This window comes from Calypte anna, chromosome 8, assembly GCF_003957555.1.
Source record: "Calypte anna isolate BGI_N300 chromosome 8, bCalAnn1_v1.p, whole genome shotgun sequence".
Classification (NCBI taxonomy): domain Eukaryota; kingdom Metazoa; phylum Chordata; class Aves; order Apodiformes; family Trochilidae; genus Calypte; species Calypte anna.
In genome coordinates this window covers 22,464,179-22,483,177 of record NC_044254.1, presented here as the reverse complement: position 1 = coordinate 22,483,177, position 18,999 = coordinate 22,464,179, and the positions used below count along the sequence as shown (strand labels likewise).

The following is an 18,999-nucleotide window of genomic DNA, read 5'->3' as shown; positions in this document are numbered from 1 at the left end:
GGACAGGGGCGGTTTGCGCCTTCTGATTGGCCCGCGGCCTTTGGCGGCAGGGGACGAAGGGCCGGCGGTGAGGCTGAGGGAAGGCGCCGGAGCCGGGCGGGACCGGGCGGAACGGACCGGGAAGGTTCGGTCCGGTCCGGTGTCTCCTTGTGCCCTTCTGCAGCCGCACGCAGGCCTTCGGGAGGGACTGTCTTTGGGCGCTCCCTTTCTCCTTTGGAGGACGCTGGTAGGGCCCATCTGGCAGGCGGCTGAGGGAGGGGCTGTGGCGGGCAGGCCCTGGGAGCTGCCCCAGGGCAGGGACCATAGGTGAGAGCAGAGCTGCGGCCGCCTCGAATGGATCTGCCTCTGCCCGGCCAGGATCTGAGGTACCCATTCCGGGAGGCTCTGCTCTCCCTTTCCTCGGCGAGGGGCGTGGAGGGGAGGGGGTGCCTTGTCCCTGGCCTGTGGGGCGACTGCCAGCTCGGGTCTGGTAGTGAAGAGGTCTGAGGGGATCTGTGCTTGTGATCTGTGCTTGCTAAAAACTAGTGAAAAGTGTTTAAAAAAGTTTTTCCTTTTGCAAGCCTGAATGAGGATTTAATTTTGTTGTGCTTTTAAAGGGGATAAATTAACTTAAAACATGAGAGGGAGGTTGGTTGCTTGGAGAGCTGCCTTAAAAACAGAGAGAGCGCTTTCCTGGTAACTTAAGGAAATGGAAAGGAAGCACCTTGGCAAAGCTTGACGCTTCAAATACCTACAGAGGAAGTTCATGTTTATTTGTTGAAAACTGTTGAGGTATTTGCCAAATGGTGCAGTCTCCCGTTTTGTGTTTTACTTAATATAATTGGTTCGGGCAACTCTTAAAAATGTAAAGCTCTTAAAAATTAAATCCTGCTTCTGTAAGTAAGTCTGTGGTTTTTATTTTTTTTTTTTTTTAACTCTAGTTTTTCAGACCTCTGAAGTCTGATTGCAGATTTTGCACTGTTATTTGAGCTAAGCCAAGGCTTTATTTCAGGGGTTCTCACAGCTGAAGTGGACTAAATGATGACTTTAAAAAGTGTTAAAATGGGGGTTTTGGAAGCTGGTCTAATGTTACCTTTGCTAAATCAAGATTTTCTGTGTGTCATGGGAGTTTCTTATGACTGACAACCTCTTCCTTCCCTACAATGTATCTAGAACAGTTTTCCTTGAGCTTAATCTGCAAATTTGCATTCTGACCTTATTTGTAGTCTACTCATGGTCCAAGGTGACATGAAGGAACTGTCAGGTGGAAAATTAAAGTTTTGGGTTGGCTTTGATCATATCCTTGACAACTTCATAAAACAAAATTTCTGTTGCTTTGGTCTGGTCTTGAAACAAGATAATGCCAACAGTTTGTGTATTGCATTTGTTGTTTTTCTTAGTGTTACTCCTTTTTTTCCTTCTTATTAATGCAGTTTGAAAGTACTGAGCTCTAATCCCTTTTCCTTTCTTATCTCTCTCATTTTTCCCAGATTTATTCCTGAAAGGATGGTCCCTTTCAGTTTCCCTCTGTCCAAGTGTGCACTCTGGGACCCAGTCCCTAGGGGCGATGTCATTGGCTCACATATCACCTATTATAGGTAGGAATAACCTCTTTTAAGCTGATAAATGTTGTTAATTAACATTTAAATGGTTCAGTGCCTTATTAGATCTTTTGAGTCTACCACATGACAAGGCACAAACTAAAAAGAAACAAGTGTTGTGGTTGTTATAAGTATATAGGGATTTTAATTGGAAATAGTTGAGAGTTTCTGTAGTATCTTACTATCAGGTGGGTTGCAGTTACTCAGTCTAAAGTAACTTACAGCTTCATAGAATCATAGAATTGGTTGGGTTGGAAGGGATCTCAGAGATCATCGAGTCCAACCCTTGAACCACCATTGCTGTTGCTAGGCCATGGCACTGAGTGCCACATCCAGTCTCTTTTTAAATATCTCCAGGGATGGAGAATCCACTACTTCCCTGGGCAGCCCATGCCAATGGCTGATCACTCTCTCCGTAAAGAAATTCTTTCTAATATCCAACCTAAACCTCCCCTGGCAAAACTTGAGACCCTGCCCTCTTGTCTTGTTGAAAGTTGTCTGGCAAAAGAGACCAACGTCCACCCGGTTACAACCTCCTTTCAGGGAGTTGTAGAGAGTGATGAGGTCTCCTCTGAGCCTCCTCTTCTCCAAGCTGAACACCCCCAGCTCTCTCAGCCTCTCCTCATAGGGCCTGTGCTCGAGTCCCTTCACCAGCCTGGTTGCCCTCCTTTGGACCTGCTCCAGGACCTCGATATCCTTCCTGAACTGGGGGGCCCAGAACTGGACACAGGACTCGAGGTGTGGCCTCACCAGCGCTGAGTATAGGGGCAGAAACGTTCTTAACATTCTTCTTAACATTTCTTTCTGGAAAGGTGTAAAAGTAACTGTGTGCTTGTAATTTTCTTTAATGTATTCTTCCTTGTGTAAATATTTTCATAAAAAAATTTTTTTACAAAACGGATACAGAGAGTGTGCTAATGAGTAGGTCATACAGAGCATTCTGTAGAGCTGCTCTGGTTAAAACATGGCTTTTCTGCATGTGAATAATGGGGGTTTGGCTCAGAACATGAGCTAAAATTAATTTAGTTTTTTATACAGAATGTTAATTCCTACCTTTTTGTTGTTTAGGGCTTTGGGCTGATCCTGTGTATTACTAAAAGATAGAAAAATGGAAGCTGTTGCAACATAAAAAATACTTTAAACAAAGCAAAATAGGTCTTAAAGTTGTTTATTGCCTCTCTTTAGAAACCCAAAGTTATCTCTGATGGAGAAAACCTTGCGACTCGCCTATCGCCACGCAAAGCAGAATGACAAGAAATTATTTTCTTGTTTTTTGCTTGGAACTCTTGGAGCAGATGAAGGTAACTACAAACATCAGGTGGACCAACAGCACTGATGGGCTGAGCAAGCTGTTTTCAAGGAGCCCAAGATGTTGCTCTTGCTCTCTAACTTTATTTATTTATCTTGAAGATGGGGAAGGCATCACACTAACAATTGACCGCTTTGATCCTGGCCGAGAAGTTCCTGGTGGTTCAGGCAAAATTCCATCTGCACCTCTTCCTGGAGACTTCTTGATTCCCTGTGTAATTAATGCCTGGGGACCTTCTGCAGATAATATCATAGTGCACAGTGCTGAAGATATTGGCTTGGCTTTCAAGGTAGGCTTAGAAGCTACTGGCTGCCTAAAAATGTATTCCACAGAAATACATGGCAACATGGGTTCTGTTCAAAGATACTGGAGGGAATTCTGTTATTTGTGTTCTATAGGAGGTGGGGCTATCTGCTGTGATTATTCTTTTTGGTTTTGACTTCACAATTTTTTTTATAACAGAAGTGTTAGAATGCTAGACTGATGAAGAGGATAAACATTGCTGTCATTAAAGTCACCATGTCTTCAAAACTTTCAAGTCTCTTAAACAGTAAACTGTCTTCTGGGCAGAACAGTTTCAAACATCAGTTTCAAACAGCAAAGTTGTGGCTGAAGCAAGACTTATTTGCTTGGTTATATGAAGTGAGCTGCTCAAGTGTCATTGAAAAATATGTTTGAAACTTGAAGCAGCCTTTACATGTGTTTAAGGATCAATGGCTTTACTCTCAGATTAAAATCTTACTATCTGACCAATATTTTTCAGCTGGTCTCACCACCATAACCAGCAACACAAGGGTGATTATAGCAAACTTACTTAAACAAGAAAAAAAATACTGTTTTTTCATATCTGTCAGGAATGAGTTGCAATATGTGTGCAGTTGTTGATTATAGAAGTATTGCTAGGAAAGTGATTTGCATGTAAAGTCTCTGTAGGTTAATAGTTAGAGCTGAAACGTGTCTGTTACTCCTGTGTTCTGCAATAGACATAGAACCTTGTAAATGCACCTTGAAATGTTTGCCTGTGTGTGCATTTTATAATACAAATACTGCTTTCTCATGGTGATGCATCCACAAGTTAAAATACACATTTCTTGAACACAAGAATGTGACAGTTCACCTCAAGCCCTTTAGTTATGTTATTATATTAATTTTATACAATTTAAGTGGCCTTGGGCTTTTTAATATAAAGCAATGCTAAGATATGCATCACTTACTTTCAAGTGTATTTTACATTCATTATATTCAGTATAGCTGTGAGTTTTGCACACCTGGGTTAATGGCTTTCTATACAGTGCTTACTGCAATAGCAGCTGTGATGAATAATTTGAGTTCCTAGTGGAATACAGCTTGAATCATGGTAGCCATGTGAAGAAAATGTTTTGTATTTTAACTGTTTTCTCTTTTCACTCCTTCTAGAACCTGCAGCACAGTCTCTGCAGCAAAGAATCACTGGAGCTTTCTAAACTGCTCACTGTCAGAGCTCACATTGTTTTCACAGAAAACCTGGATAATCTACAATTTAATTTTCACTGGGCTTCTATTACTGCAGCAAACATCTTGGAATACACCCCAGTGAAGTCTGTCCCAATTATTCCTACAGCCCTAGCAAGAAATTTGAGCAGTACTATGAATATTGCACAAGTTCAAGGAACTTATAAATGTGGGTAAGTAAGGGATGATGCTTAAACTATCAAAGTTGCCTGGCAGTTTGTTGCATTTGCTACAGCAGGTTGGTAGGCAAGATCTCAACTAGTGCTTTGTTTTTTAGTAAAAGAACTGGCAAAAAATTAATGTAACTTCTTGGACTTGGAAAAATTCAAAATCTTATAAACAAGAAGCAGGAAATGAGGTGAGACAAAAATCTTAATTGGTTCAGTAGGAATTCTTGCTTCTGGCTTCAGTGGAAGGATCTTCCTACTGGGGCAGGAGGACACATTTCTGGTTAATGTCATGAAGGTAAATAGCATCCAGCTTTTAAACCAGGATCATTTCTGGCTCTGGAATGAAAACTGGTTGAATTTGAATCAGATTTTTTTCTGTTAATCATGCTTGTCAGATGATAGTGTGGAACCATCATTCAGATATGGCTATCTTAGGATGAGCTAGGGGCATATCAGAAATAACTTGAAGCACCTAAATGTCACCTTACTTGGAGCTTCTGAATGCATCTCTGAAAATTACTCTTCAAATTTAACATGACTTGGGCTTCTGGATTTACTGTAAATCACTTAAATTAAACAAATATGGTCCTGATAATTCTTTGATACACAGAGAGTGGATGAAAAGATGAGGAATTGCCATAAGTATGGAGGAAGAATGGTTTTGTTTTCCCCTCCCAACTTTTTTCTTTTAGAATTATCTAAATGTTTATTTGCATTTTCTCTCTTTTTCTGAGAGACTGCCTTCCAAAATACTAAAAAAACCCAACCAAACAAAAACCAACCAACCAGACAGCCCATCTTCTGCTTTCTTCCAGCTACCTTACTATGGACCAGACACGGAAACTGCTTTTGCTGCTCGAGTCTGATCCCAAGGCTTATGCTCTGCCATTAGTTGGAGTGTAAGTGTTTTATTCTTTATTAGTACAGATTTGTCTTTTATTATTTATTATTAGTACAGGTTATTCTTTATTAGTACAGATTAATGCACATTGATTTGAGATGATTTTTGAGGAGTTACATAGTGGAAACTTGGTAATGGAAGTGTCTCTAAATGGATATTTTTTTCTTTCTTTCTAGTTGGCTGAGTGGAATTACTCACATCTATAGTCCTCAAATCTGGGCTTGTTGCCTGAGATATTTATTCAGTTCCTCAATTCAAGAAAGGCAAGTCACTTTTATCTCTAAAACATAGAAGCTACTGGCGGCCTAAAAATGTATTCCACAGAAATACATGGCAACATGGGTTCTGTTCAAAGACATTGGAAGTTATTCTATTTGTGTTCTATAGGAGGTGGGGCTATCTGCTGTGGTTTTGACTTCACAATTTTTTTTATAACAGAAGTGTTAGAATGCTAGACTGATGAAGAGGATAAACATTGCTGTCATTAAAGTCACCATGTTTTAGTTCAAATAAGGACCAGTAAGCAGGAAATGGTATAAACAGTGATGTTTTAAACTCTTCATATGAGTATCCTCTTTGACAAAGCCTTTCTCCCTGGTTGTATCTGACCAACATATTGAAGCATATTGGTTTGCAGCCAGTCCTGTCTTAGGACTTCCTGCTAAATTTACTGGTGTTATGGTTTTGCATTCTGATTTTTTTTTCATTGTGATGTTAGTAGATGATATTTCCTCATTCTCCACATATTTTCACATGTGACATTTGCTAAGTTCTCTTTATATGGGAGCTGAGGGAGAGTCCAGGTGTTTGTAGTTTAAAACTGCTCTTTGGGTAAATAAAACTTTAAAATGTGGGATGTGCATAAGAATTTCTTCTGCTCTGCCACACTTGTTTTTAAATTATGAAATAAAACCACATTTGGTGAACAGATGTGTCTGTAATTACAGAAAATACTTCTTTCCCTTACCAGTTTAAATATTCCCAAATACAGATAAGAAGCCAATTAGATTATTAGATAAGCAAGTAAGATACTTGACTCTCATTAACTTTCACTGATTCCATCTTGGAAGTGGATTAGGCAGATTTGATGAACCGTGCAAACAGAATTAACCTCTGCAGGCTAACTGCCTAATCTGTGCATTTTATATTTTTAACTCTTAAGTAGGAGTTTAAAATTGTGCATGAATGTTTTTTTCAAGCACCTTGTTCCTACTGCTTTCTTTGTCACATATATTACTTAAAAAACCCAAACAAAACCCCAAACATCCCCACCCCCAAACAAGTGCATTACAAGTGCTACAAAAAGAACAGTTGTTCTAAAAGTAGTGCTAACTTTTCCTGGAAGTGATGGTTCTTTTCATTCTCCTTGATAATTTGTATTAAATGTGAGTTATTACTCACTGTTCTTAACCTGAAGAAAAACCCTTCAATATAATTTTTCCTCAAAAAAATATAATGAGCTTTTCTGGAATCTTTAGGGATAACTGAAACAGTAAGTTACTTTATAAGTCTTTGATTTAAGTTATATTAAAAAAATCACATTATCAGTTTTACACATTTTCTTCTATGGTATGATTGAAGTCTTCCTGGAATTCCCTTTATGTACTTGGTGATCCTAAAGGTTTTTAACTAGAAAGTAAATTAATTATTCCCATTTCTCTACTTTGGTTTGATTCTTGCATGTGCCACCAGTCATAAGTCTATTTGCTGGTGATTCACCAGCTTGCTAACAGTGTGATAGTTTGCTTGCTATATTGAGAAACTAAGGGCCTTTCTCCTGTTTCCTAAAGTTTTTTTAGATGTGATTTGTTGTTTGTTTGTTTGTTTTTTTCTCTATTTTAGGGTTTTTTCAGAATCTGGGAGTTTTCTTATTGTGCTTTATTCATTGACACACAAGGAACCAGAGTTTTATGAGTGTGTTCCATCAAGTGGACAGACTGAACTAGGGTTTCAGATCTTAACTTGTAATGAAAGAGTGCACCTCTTCAAAGTAAGTAGCTTGGTTTCTTACTGCATCATAGTACTTTAAACTTTGACTCTTAGTGTCACTATAATGTGGCTCCCATGGTCACTGCAGTGTATGAAAATTCTGTGGCTCTGTAAAGCTGCCTCTTCCCAGGGATTACTGTAAGTCTAGAATTTGGCTCTCAAATTGAGATCTGACCTCCAAAGTCAGCAACTGCTCACTTTTCTAATTGCATTAAGAATCTTTTTTAAAACGCAGTGTGCTGTGTCAGACTTGGTTAGTGCTCCTTCTTACTGGTGACCTTCTTGGCTTTATGAGCAGAGATTCTGGTTTTCTACAGCATTTGTTAATCTGGTGTGCTGTGTGCATGCTGGACACATCTCACAGCTGCTGTGGGTGATGCACATCAGTGCTTTCTGGAGAGCAAAGCTGGGTGCTTGTGCTTTGCTTGAGGTTGAAAGCAAAAGGGAATTCAGTGGTTACTAATCCTCAGAGCTCTTGCTTTGCCACAGTAACAAACCAGGAACAATTTTATCTTTGTGCAAAATAACTTTTTGAAAGAATTTGATGATGCAGTGTCTGGGAGATAACTAAAAAGCTCTGAGGAAATTCTAACAAGTCTCAGTTCCTTTTATGTTTTCCTAGGCTTTTGAAGAACCTGAAGTTGAGTTGTTAATGTTTGTTGCATGCTCCTGTGCTCAGGTAGAAAAGCAGCTGGTGTAATTTATGTCCTGTGCTCTTCACTTCCAATTCTAATTCCCCATTTCAGGGCTGCCATCCATCCTAGATGCAGCTTAGGTTTCTGAGCATGACAAGCCACTTCACAGAGGCTCACTTCTTTTGTATCCAGGACTTGTCCAGCTGTGGTGTGTGAAACAGTACAGGAACAGTTCTTGTTTCCTCTAGTGGTGAAGGCTTGTGGAGGATTATCTAAGCAGCTACAGCAGGGAAGCATATGCTCAGGGCTATAATTAGGCCAATTACTTCACAGAGTAGCAGAGGGAGCAGTGTTAAACAGGAAGGGAAGTAGCCTGCCTCCTTGTAGTGGTGAAGGAATTGAGAATTGAAAGTAGAGGGCAAGCAGCAAACAAGCAGATATAAATGTCCTTAAAATTAATTCTCTGGGAGTAGTAAAATTAATGACCTTGGTTATTAAAATGTGAAAGTTTGATGTGTCACAAATACAGGAAATTTCATTACAGAATGTGGAGCCTTCAGACAAGAGTCCCATCCATTTTGAGCTGAGTGCAGAAAACCAAAATGCAGAAACAGAGTTTTTCAGCAGAGTTTGTAAGAAACTTCCTATCAGAAGGTAAATCTTTCATGTCATTTATACACTAAAGGCAAATATTTATTGGCTGAGGTTTTTTTTGACCTGTGCTATGCCAGATGCCAGTTCAATTGTACATACAGTGATCTTCTTGCATTTAAAACTGTAGGTGCTTTTATTTATTCCTAGAGTTAATATCCTTCAAATAAGACAATCAAACTGACCATATTCCAAGGGAAACTACTCTTAGTCTTACTCTTGATACTGGTGGTTGTAATTTATACAGTGGAGTCTTCTATAAAACCTTCCTTACTGATGAAGCTTAAGCTCACTGCTCTGAGCTGTGAGATCCCTCCTTCAAAGCAAATTGCTGATTGAAATATATTTGTGTTGGTAAACATTTTTTTTCCTTCCAACTTCAAACCTATGAGACCTGGATAGGTTGAGACTTAAAGATATTTAAGAGCTTATTTTATCCATCATAGTTTTATCTGTAAGATAGCCTTTATTTCCCTTTAAACAATGTTACAGTCTTTACTGTAGCACTCCCTATCTTTCTAATATAAACCACTGCTTGGCTGTTAGAATGTCATTTAAAAGCTGTGTGTGTTGAGGTCATGGGGGGAGATTTTTTGCCCAAAAGGTGCATTTGTAGTTTTGCTGTTTGCTGGGTGAACTCTCTGGCTAGCCAGGGAGAAGAGGTACAACAACTGCTTCTTGGAAATAATGATGCTGACATCACACTGTAGCTGGCACAGTGAAAAATGTGAAGTCTGATGTTGCTGTTGCCTGACAGGCAAACATTTTCCTTTGATTTATGTTCCTTTTAGTCCTTCCCAAGGCTCACCCAGCAAATTGTCAGCAAGTGATCACGACTCTGGGGTAGAAGATGAGGATTTATCCCCCAGACCAATTCCAAGTCCTCACCCAGTGAGTCAACAGGTAAGTAAGTAAATAATTGTTCTAGGCATCCCAGACATGGCAGGTAGGGAAGTAAAACTCATTGTAAGGAACTGGAGAGTATAAAGTTTCTGTCTCAAAGTGCTAGCACAGGAAAACAACTGAAGATATGCACCAAGTGTCCAAACTCCTGCTGTAGTTTAGATGCCTTTTTTCTAGGATTATTGACAGTTTAATTCTTGTGCATGCTAAGGTTTGGGAGCAGAGATTGTAGGTTCTACTTTGGGAGTCTTGCTGCCATTACAAGGAATAGCTCCGGTGTCTGAGATAAAGACAGAGCCAGCAAACTGTTCCTTGTGTATTCCTGGGTAAACAAGATGAAGATCTGCTACTCTGTCCTTTTTTTACAGAAAAATATACAGATTAAATGAAACAGCAGCAGCACTTGTACAGCAAATGTCTATAAGGATGTGACAGTTGCAGATTGTAAAATATATTCTGTTGCATCTATCTGCTGGATCTAAGATCAGCAAGAGGGAACATGTTGTCCACTTCTTGAAAGGGAAAGATCCATACTCAGAAATGCTTTCCAGGATGGCATGAAGCATTCATTTGGTAGATGTGGCTATTATATCATATGAAAGCAATTTTGTCTTCTAAGAATAATCCTAGAAATCTGGCTGGATTTTTTTGTATCTGTAATCTCCAAGCTTTAGAAAAGCATTCAATGTGTAGTTGGTTTGGAGCTGGTAATGGTCATATATTGATTTTAAGTGAACATATTTTCTGTGGTGAAATTCTGCATGTGAAGAGCTGAAAGATAATACTTTAAAATAATCTTAAATTTGCTTGTGTAATTGTCCCTTCAGGTTTCTAGGATCTTTCCTTCAGTTCCTGAGCTGTCACTTGTTTTGGATGGGAGCTTCATAGAATCAGGACAACCATCTAAGCCTGTGGGGACCTCAGATGCTAAAAGTCTACCCTCAGCAATACATCAGCCTATTAAAAAGAAATCATGTTTGGGATCTTCATATTATCCCACCCAGCATTCTGAAGACAAGCAAAACTTTTCTGGTAATATGGCAGATCCCTCTTTGAGGCAAATACCAAACCATTTAAACCAGAAAATTCCAACTTCAAGGCCTTCCAGAGGAAAACAACCTCTGCTACAGCAACAGTTGCACTCTAAGAAACCTTGTCCTCAGTCAAGAAAAAGTTCTGGATCGTCTTCTCCTTCAACCCCTTGTGGTGGGATTTCCCCAGATACCTCTGTGCATCACCCCAGGCAGCCATCAGAAAGACCTGTGTTAAATCCCAATGGATCTGCACAGCAGGGAGAGCCTCCAATTAGAAGAACATCAATATCCAGTTCCAACCAGGTCCCTGCTGTTACACAGCCAGTCCTCTGCACCTCTGCTTTTTCACCACAGATCTGCAGAAGACCCCCAGAACTCCAGGTGCCAGTTCAAGTCCCTCCTTGCTGTCCAGCCAGTGCCTGCAGCTGTCAGTTTCCTGCTTCCACCCAGTATAATCCCATAAACTCATGGCAAGGAATGGGTAAAACGAGCCACAAACACGAAGCAGAAACCCAATCAGAGCTGGCTCACCAGAGTCCCTGTGCAGTGCTCCATCAAAATATCATTTGCCCAAATGTTTGCTGCAATCCTGGATACACCACAAGCAGCCCTATAAATGTGAGATATCATGGGAAAATGGGGAACTGTTCCCTTGACAATAGCTTATCACCTGCAGTAAGACAGCCTTCAAGTGCAAACTCCTCTAGTCCCCAGTTCTGTGCAGCCCACTCACCGTGCTGGCACAGGGCTGCTCCTAACCCAGGATCAGATAATGGAATGATGGGATTATCTCCAGATGCATTCCGGGTGCTGACAGAGCAGGACAGACAACTCAAATTACTTCAAGCACAGGTTTGTGGAAATGGCAGCTTTCTCCTCTGCCCTCTTAGGGATTATGCTTTGATATTTCCCCTACTAAAGGAATTAAATTCTGCCCTTGTTACAATCAGAGCCTGTCACACCGGGTCCAGTTTGGGGATGGAAGGATGTCCTGATCAGCTCTGCTATTTGGTGTCCCTTACATGAAGACTATTTCACTCCTGATTATATTTTGTATTTATTTTTAGAATGTTTCCTTAACATGAAAGTTTCCCTTTTGGCAGGCTGTTTTGCAATGCAAACAGATATGCCTTTTATGTAAATATTTCCCTACATATACTTGTCTAAATAAAAAAATATTATTGCATGGGCTGTAGACTTTAGAATGTTTGCAAACATACAGATAAAGCTCAGAACGTTCTACTGTGTTGCTTTACCTACATTCAAGCCTGCAACTTCCTGGGGTGTAGAGTCTTGCTTAGAAAACTTGAGTTCTCTGTTTGCAAGAAACTGGCAGAATTCATCAGGTGTTTGTTACAGGGCTGAAAGATTGAGCTTTGCTGGTCTCCCCAAATTGTGTTTTGATATTGGATCACATTTCTTCAAACTACAAACCTTCTAAGTTATACTGCTGGCCCTGTACTTTGCAGGGTATGATTTGGGGCTGAAGGGCCATTTTGCAGCTGGTGATGAATGCCAGGAATAGGAAAGCTGGGATGGTTACATACTTGCCTATTTTTCCTGCTTAAGCTAGAAAATTACAGCTGAAATGTGCTTTAGATGTAGTTATTGTATGTAAAATCGAGCTCTCAACGTGTGAGCTGCACACAAGGGAGGGAAACCTTTCCTTATTGCAATAATTCAACCTCCACTGTTACAGCATCTCTCCATGGAGCTGTGAACCAATACATGGACAAGGTGGATACAAATACTGGAGCAAAGATTGTGTGGGCAACCTTAATTTTATCATTTAAGTGCTTAGTTTTGTAATAAGTACAAAGTTGATTTGGCAGGGTGTTGGGGCAGTGGGCATGTAAGTGCTTGGCTGCTAAGTCAGTAATAAGCTTTGTATGTGGCTGAAGGGAGAAAGAATACTTCCAGCAAGTGTAGTGAAAATAGGATTTACTTGAGTTCTCTTGGTGTAGCCCTGGCAGTGTGCTTTAAAACCTCTTTGCTGCCTCTGCCAACATCAAAAGTGATGTTTTTGATTTATGCTGCATGCACTGCTGAGAGCTAGAAGGTTGTCAGCCTCCTGTGACAACACAGCCTGGATTTGAATCCAGCTCTTAGAGGAGCCTAATTTAGCAATTCGCTTTTGTCTGCTATATTTTATTGTACAAATCATAACTTCCTGATGATAATTACAGATCCAACGCTTATTGGAAGCACAGGCTGCTCAGGCTCGTTCCCCTGAACCAGCTGGAGCTTGCCCTGCTCTGCAGCCTGAGAAGCCAGGGGACCTTGTTTCTATGGAAACGCAGCCCTCAGCATCTCCCCCCGTGAGGACGAGTGTGAGCATTGCTGTGAGCACAGGTAACCATTTACTCATTTACTCTTTAAAAATAGACTGGGATCACTTTTTTTCTGGATGTTTCTGTGATTTGTTTGGGAATGTTTTGGAGGGAGTGTTTTGTGGAAGTGCTGAACACAAGAAAACACCCACCTAGGTACAGAAAACAGCAAAGTTCTCCAGGTCTTATTTGCAGGTTTAGGCTGGAGCTACTTTTGTCTTTGGGATGCAATCACAGTTGTTGACAACATTGGAAGAATTATTTTTCCAATAGCTTTAGCAAAGTCTTATATTTTGAGTAGTGCCTTATTGAAAGAAGAAACCCAAATGTTATTTTAAATTTATACACTGTTTTGAAAAATATCTTCTGTCCCCTCTGGTGTTCTGTTAACTGTGTTATTGATGGTTTTGTAAGTCATGTATTTACATGCATAGAGGGGAGACAACTTTAATTCTAGCAAGTTAAGCAGCTGTGTCTGTAAAGTTACATATTAAAATATTGGTTCCTGTTAAATTGATGGAAATGTTGTGGTTGGTAATTTGAAAAAAATTTTAAAATTGGTCCAAGGTCCCTTTAGTACCTTTTCAATAAGTGTGCTTTGGAGGAAGCTAGAACTGGAATGATGTTTTGGCAACTTTTAGCTGTTCTAAATCCTAAATCACTTTTAAAAGGGGGGGAAAAAAGACTGATTGTGAGGAAATTATTCCTCTAGCTTCACAAAGGCAAAGGGGCTGAAGACAGTAATGACTTTCCTTAAATGTGTAAATCTCAATTTGTCTTTTAGGTGCTAGCTTATTTTGGAACACATCCCCAGAAAAACAAGGAGATTTCTTACCACAAGGCAAAAAAGAGGATGAAGATATTTCTAAGGAAGACATAAGCATCTCAATTAATGCTGAACAAGATGCAAGTAATACAAGTATTGCTTCTTCCTTAAAGGTGGTTGACATGCCCAGTTTTGTAGACAGTGTTCATCTTGTGGAAGAAGGAACTAATCAGAACACTCTCCAGTAAGTAACCAGAAACATCTTGTGCTTGCATAACAAGCTGAGTTTGTCATTTGTAAGTTACTACTTGGTAATGATTTTTTTTTTCAGGAATGATCCTCACCTGACTTGAGTTGTTGCACTCTTTTCCTTCTTTGTTCTTTAATTATGTTTCAAATTGTACAGCTCACCAAAACACAGCTGTCTTCAGAGCCTGCATTTATCAGTCAGGCACATTTAGCTAGACTGCCTATCAGCAGCAGCTGGTGGCAAAAGCCTTTCACTTGGAAAAGCCTGTGTGGGGCTGGCAGCATTCTTTTTCTTACCTTAAATCTTGAAGGGAAAAGGGGATGCTGCTGTAGCCAGGTTTCCTACAGTGTATTTTCCTTGTCAGCATACAGAACCCTTTCAATTCTGAGGGCCTTAGGACAAAGGGTTTATTATTATGTGCCTGTTCCCTGAATTTCTGTATGTTTCACACCTGATTACTTTGTGTGTAGTAAATGCAGGTACCAACTTCACTGCTATTTCATTTCATTGTTTTTAAGCTCAGCTTCTTTTTAGTGCAATGAGTAATCTCAGTCTAATTTGGGAAGCAATTTAAAAAATATTTGTAATTATCTACATGGATGTTATTTTTACAGAGAATAGATCAACTTAGTGCTTTTAATGATCTAATATTTTCTAAGTATAAAAAAAAAAGTGGGAATACCCTTCCAGTTGAGTTAGGTTTCTAAACTAATTGTAATGGAACAGATTATGATAATTAAGCTATAACTTAAATATTTGTAGTCCTTGATTAAAGTATTATCTGCAAACACATACTGCTGCCATAAATGTTACTGATTCAAATCACTCCTTTGTACATTGTATTTCAGAGATGCTCTCTTAAGGTTCTCTTCAGCTTAGATTCATCCACCTGTGAAATAGCTGTCTAAGTATCTTAGAGTAAAAATGTAGAGCACCACCCAGATTTCTTTGGGAAGGAGGGGAATGTTTTGGGGAATGATGAGTAATTGCTGGGGTAGCAGTAAGTGATAACCTACATTGGCTATCTCCTATGTCACGTGATCCCCATCTTATCACTTTCAACGCAGGCAATTGATCAGTTGAGTTCTGAAATTCTCTTATCTCACACTTGTCTCCTGAGGAGGAAGAGGAAGGGGGAGGAGGGTCGCTTGAGGATCTCCTCAGGATGATAGCACTGTTGATATGTCTGCTCTCAAAAGGTTTATGCAGTACACACACCAGCTTAGCTGAAGGGGGTGTGGAGCAGTGCCTTGTAACTCATTCTAGAACAGTTATCCTTGTTATCTGGAAACTTCAGGTTCCTCATTCAAATCTGCTGTTTAGAAATATTTCAGCGAGGTGTTTGCTCATGGTACCATGTGTGTGCTTGCCACAATGTCTTTGACAAGTTTTTAAAGTGTTTTTAAGCTACCACAGGAATCCTGTTATCAGTTGCTCACCTTGGGAAAAACAGCTCTGTGAATAAGTCATGTTTCAGAACATATGGAAAACACATCACTCCTAAGGGCTATTAAGCATCCATAGAATGCTGAGATGTAAGACAAACACCAAATTCTTTATAACTTCAGTATCATCAGCTTTAAGATTATGCCACAGAATGTCACTGAGTTTTGACTAGTCCAGAGAAACCAGTGATATTTTCAAGTTATCTTCTATAAAACCAGTCATGCTGTTCCAGCTTGATGCTGTGGGGGGTATTTCCTTAGTCCTCAAATGAGTTTTGAAAGAAAATGACTACAGAAAGGAACAAAGCAGCAGATAAACCAAGTTCTGTTTCCAGTTCCAAATTTTTCTCCTCTTTTGGTGTTCATGAAAACAAGGTAATAGTGACACTTGTGCTCCTCCTCCTTCAAGAAAATATCTAACTGCTATCTTGCTGTTCCCTTTCAGAAATGGAAACGTTTCCCAAGCACTTGCTCGCAGTTCATCCTTGGAGGAAAGTGTGAGCGTGTCTTTACAGAAAGAACCAACAGAGGGAGCCAGCAACCATGTGGTGGTAACAAGCGAGCAAAACTCGGAGCCACCTGCCTCATTGCTGCCTTGCCATCCCTCGGAGGATCAGAAGCTTTACCAGGACTTACTGGTAATTCATTAAAATTTTACATTCTGCACTGAATGTAACAGTAAAACCAGCAGACTGCCGAAGTTATGGTGTGGAACTGGCATGAATGAAAAATGTGTGTAGTTGCCAAGTTCATGTGTTAGGCTCTACAGAAAAGTTCCAGGTTTGTGACTCTTTTTAAGGTTTAAGTGGCTATTCTGTACTTCCATGCATATGTGGAGTACTGTCTGCTGCCTAACAAATAATAATTCTTTGGTTCAAAGATAATGTCAGTTGATAACTTCCCAAATTAGTGCCCTTTATAATAACACAGCATTTTACCTTCAAGTCCTTTAAAGGGCAGATACTTTACTCTTGAAGAATATCAGTATGTGATGTGTTTAAATTCAGAACAGGCTTTTACAGAAAGCTTGAAATGAAAAATATTGCAGTGTTTGACTGCTGTTAGTTTGTGTATTTGTATCTGAGCTGAACCTGAATTTGATGTTAGTCAGAATAAGCTGTTAACCCATCTGGTTGAATTTAAAGTTGCAAAAAAACCCAGGGTTTTGGTTTTTGAGAACTCCTGCATATCATGATGTTTTGTCCATGTGGTCTCTTTCCTGTTCCCTCTTTCTGTAGGGCCAAGTAAACCATCTCTTGAAGTCCTCAGAAGAGCAAGATCACTTGCCTGTTAAAGTAGGTTTTGTTGATGATGATGATGATGGTCCTAAGTATCAAGATATTGATGACACAACAGGAATTGCTTCAGAGACTGACACTGGAGTGGTGGATAAAGAGAGTGTGATCAGTGCTACACTCAAACAGCTGAGGAGCCTCGGGGTGACAATTGACTCTCCCAGCAAAATGAAGAGAAATACACACAAAGTGGAGAATGCCAGGTAAAATACTGGTTGTGTTGAGTTCTGGAGATCCAACCAAAAATGAGGATTGGCTTCCAAAGGGAAGGGGCTGTGTTCACTGTCACTGGGGATTTGTTTGGCAGCTTGATCCACATTTCCTGCAAAGACAAAACACTGGTTTGTGCTGTGGGTATTTCACATAAGTGCACCAGAGCTTTCAGCCTTTAATCTGAACTCCTAATGAATATGAGAATTGGTTTACCAAGCAACAGAATAGCTTAACTTTCCCTTACTGAAGAATGCCTTAAAAAACTAGAATCTTGCAGGCTTCTGAAAACAAATAGTATCTCAGAGTTCTTGTAAAAATCATGGAATTGGCATTCACTGAGAAAGAGGAGATGTTCTTAGTCTCTGTCACTGGGCTTGTGTCTTCTATCTAGATGTAAATTTTGGGTTGGGTGGCAGCATCTAGAATCTCAGGATGAGAGATGTGTCATCCCCCAGTGAGAACAGACCAATAAACCTGTTAAAAGCAAAACCAGCTCTGAAACTTACTCAAAGTGGTTTCTTTTTCATATGGGAGTTGTGATTAGGATTGAGTCAGAAGGGAATATCATCAATTCTCTAACCTAGTGTTTGGATTACTGTTGCTGAGAGTAGCTCAAAAGAGCTTCCTCTTAGTATGCACAGAACATAAGATCTCTGCACTGAGCAGCCTGGTGGAGCTGTGGTGATCAGAAGGAAGGAGAAAATAGGTACAGTGAGAAAAATTACATTATCAGATGACACCAGAAACTGTGTATTTTTCATGTAGTGCTAAACTAACTTTTGGGTGCTTTATTCCAGCATCTTGGCGTGCATAAATCCTGAAGCAGTGGTTCCTGGGCTAAATTACGTGTCCTTTGCTAATGTCAGCATGTGTGGCTTAACTCCTAATGTTGCTGATCTGAGCATGGAAGCAAACGCCATAGCACTCAAGTACCTCAGTGAAAATCAGCTATCTCGACTTTCTCTCAGTCACTCAGGCCAAAATCCTCCTGCAGATTTTTCTTTTCAAGACCTCTTGAATACAAATATGGACAAGAGCATGGTGGGTCTGAGCTTAATTTCACCCAGCAATATGTCTTTTGCAACCAAGAAGTACATGAAGCGATATGGGCTGATCCAGGACGATGAGAGTAGTGAAGATGAAGAGGAACTGCAGGCTCAAGGTGGCAGTTCTGGCACTGTCAAAAGTAAAATTATGCTGGACAAAAACTCTGCCCCTGTGTTGGATGGCTTTGACCACTGGACTCAGTTAGCCAAAAGAATTGATGGCAGACTTCCCATTCATCTACAAAGTCACAGCAGAGAGCTGACTGCTAATGCTTCTCCACCAGAACTAAACATCCCCGTATTAAGAAATATTACAAATGAAATTTTTCCTCCTAGGCCAGATGAAGCAGTTGAAAACTCAGTTCAGATTTTAAAGGGTTTAAAATCAAAACCCAAATTGTTACCTGGGAGGATTGAATTCACTGAACAGCCTGGCAGGAAAGATGAAGGAGATACTCAGGTCTTCCCTGGAAATCTGCAAACCCCAACCCTTGAAACATTAAACCAGTCAAACAGCATAAATTCTGTTGGCACCATTCTTGATGTGAAACAACTCAGGCAGTTGCCAAAGTTGTTCTGAACATCCCCTGAGATGGCTGGCAGCCACTCCTTCAAATCTGAGAGGGACCTCTCTGTGTAAGACTACAGGAAACCAAGGATTAAGCTATCTTTGGAGAGGTCACTCTTGTACAACTAAAACATGCAGAGCTGAGTTTTCAGCCCAGGGACAGCCACCTCTAAATGCCTGGTTGAGTCAGTGCTGAGCAGCACTGAAGTACATGTGCACTTTTTTTTTTAGGCATGATTTTAAAGTATATAAAGAGTGAATCAGCTTGAGCCCAAGATGGACTGATGATACACTTTTATCAATGATGCTTATTTAAATGTTCTGTTGACTTTTTTAAAACCCTGAGTTTTACCTGTTGGTGCCAGCTGTGAGCCATTGATACTGTGTGTGGCAGAGCAAGGGTAACAGAGCTGAAGTACTAAT

At 40.1% G+C, this 18,999-nt stretch overlaps 1 protein-coding gene across 1 annotated transcript; it reads left to right on the top strand.

Annotated features, from left to right (window-relative positions):
• The first annotated feature begins 283 nt into the window (after positions 1-283).
• STIL (STIL centriolar assembly protein) lies at positions 284-18,999 on the top strand. The gene is made up of 16 exons (XM_030455237.1): positions 284-365; positions 1,470-1,577; positions 2,766-2,881; positions 2,991-3,178; positions 4,306-4,553; positions 5,366-5,449; positions 5,628-5,714; positions 7,294-7,441; positions 8,620-8,729; positions 9,518-9,629; positions 10,457-11,515; positions 12,850-13,015; positions 13,778-14,003; positions 15,900-16,092; positions 16,693-16,952; positions 17,760-18,999. Exons 1-16 carry the CDS (start codon positions 334-336, stop codon positions 18,586-18,588), a joined length of 3,966 nt encoding a protein of 1,321 aa, XP_030311097.1. The 5' UTR covers positions 284-333; the 3' UTR covers positions 18,589-18,999.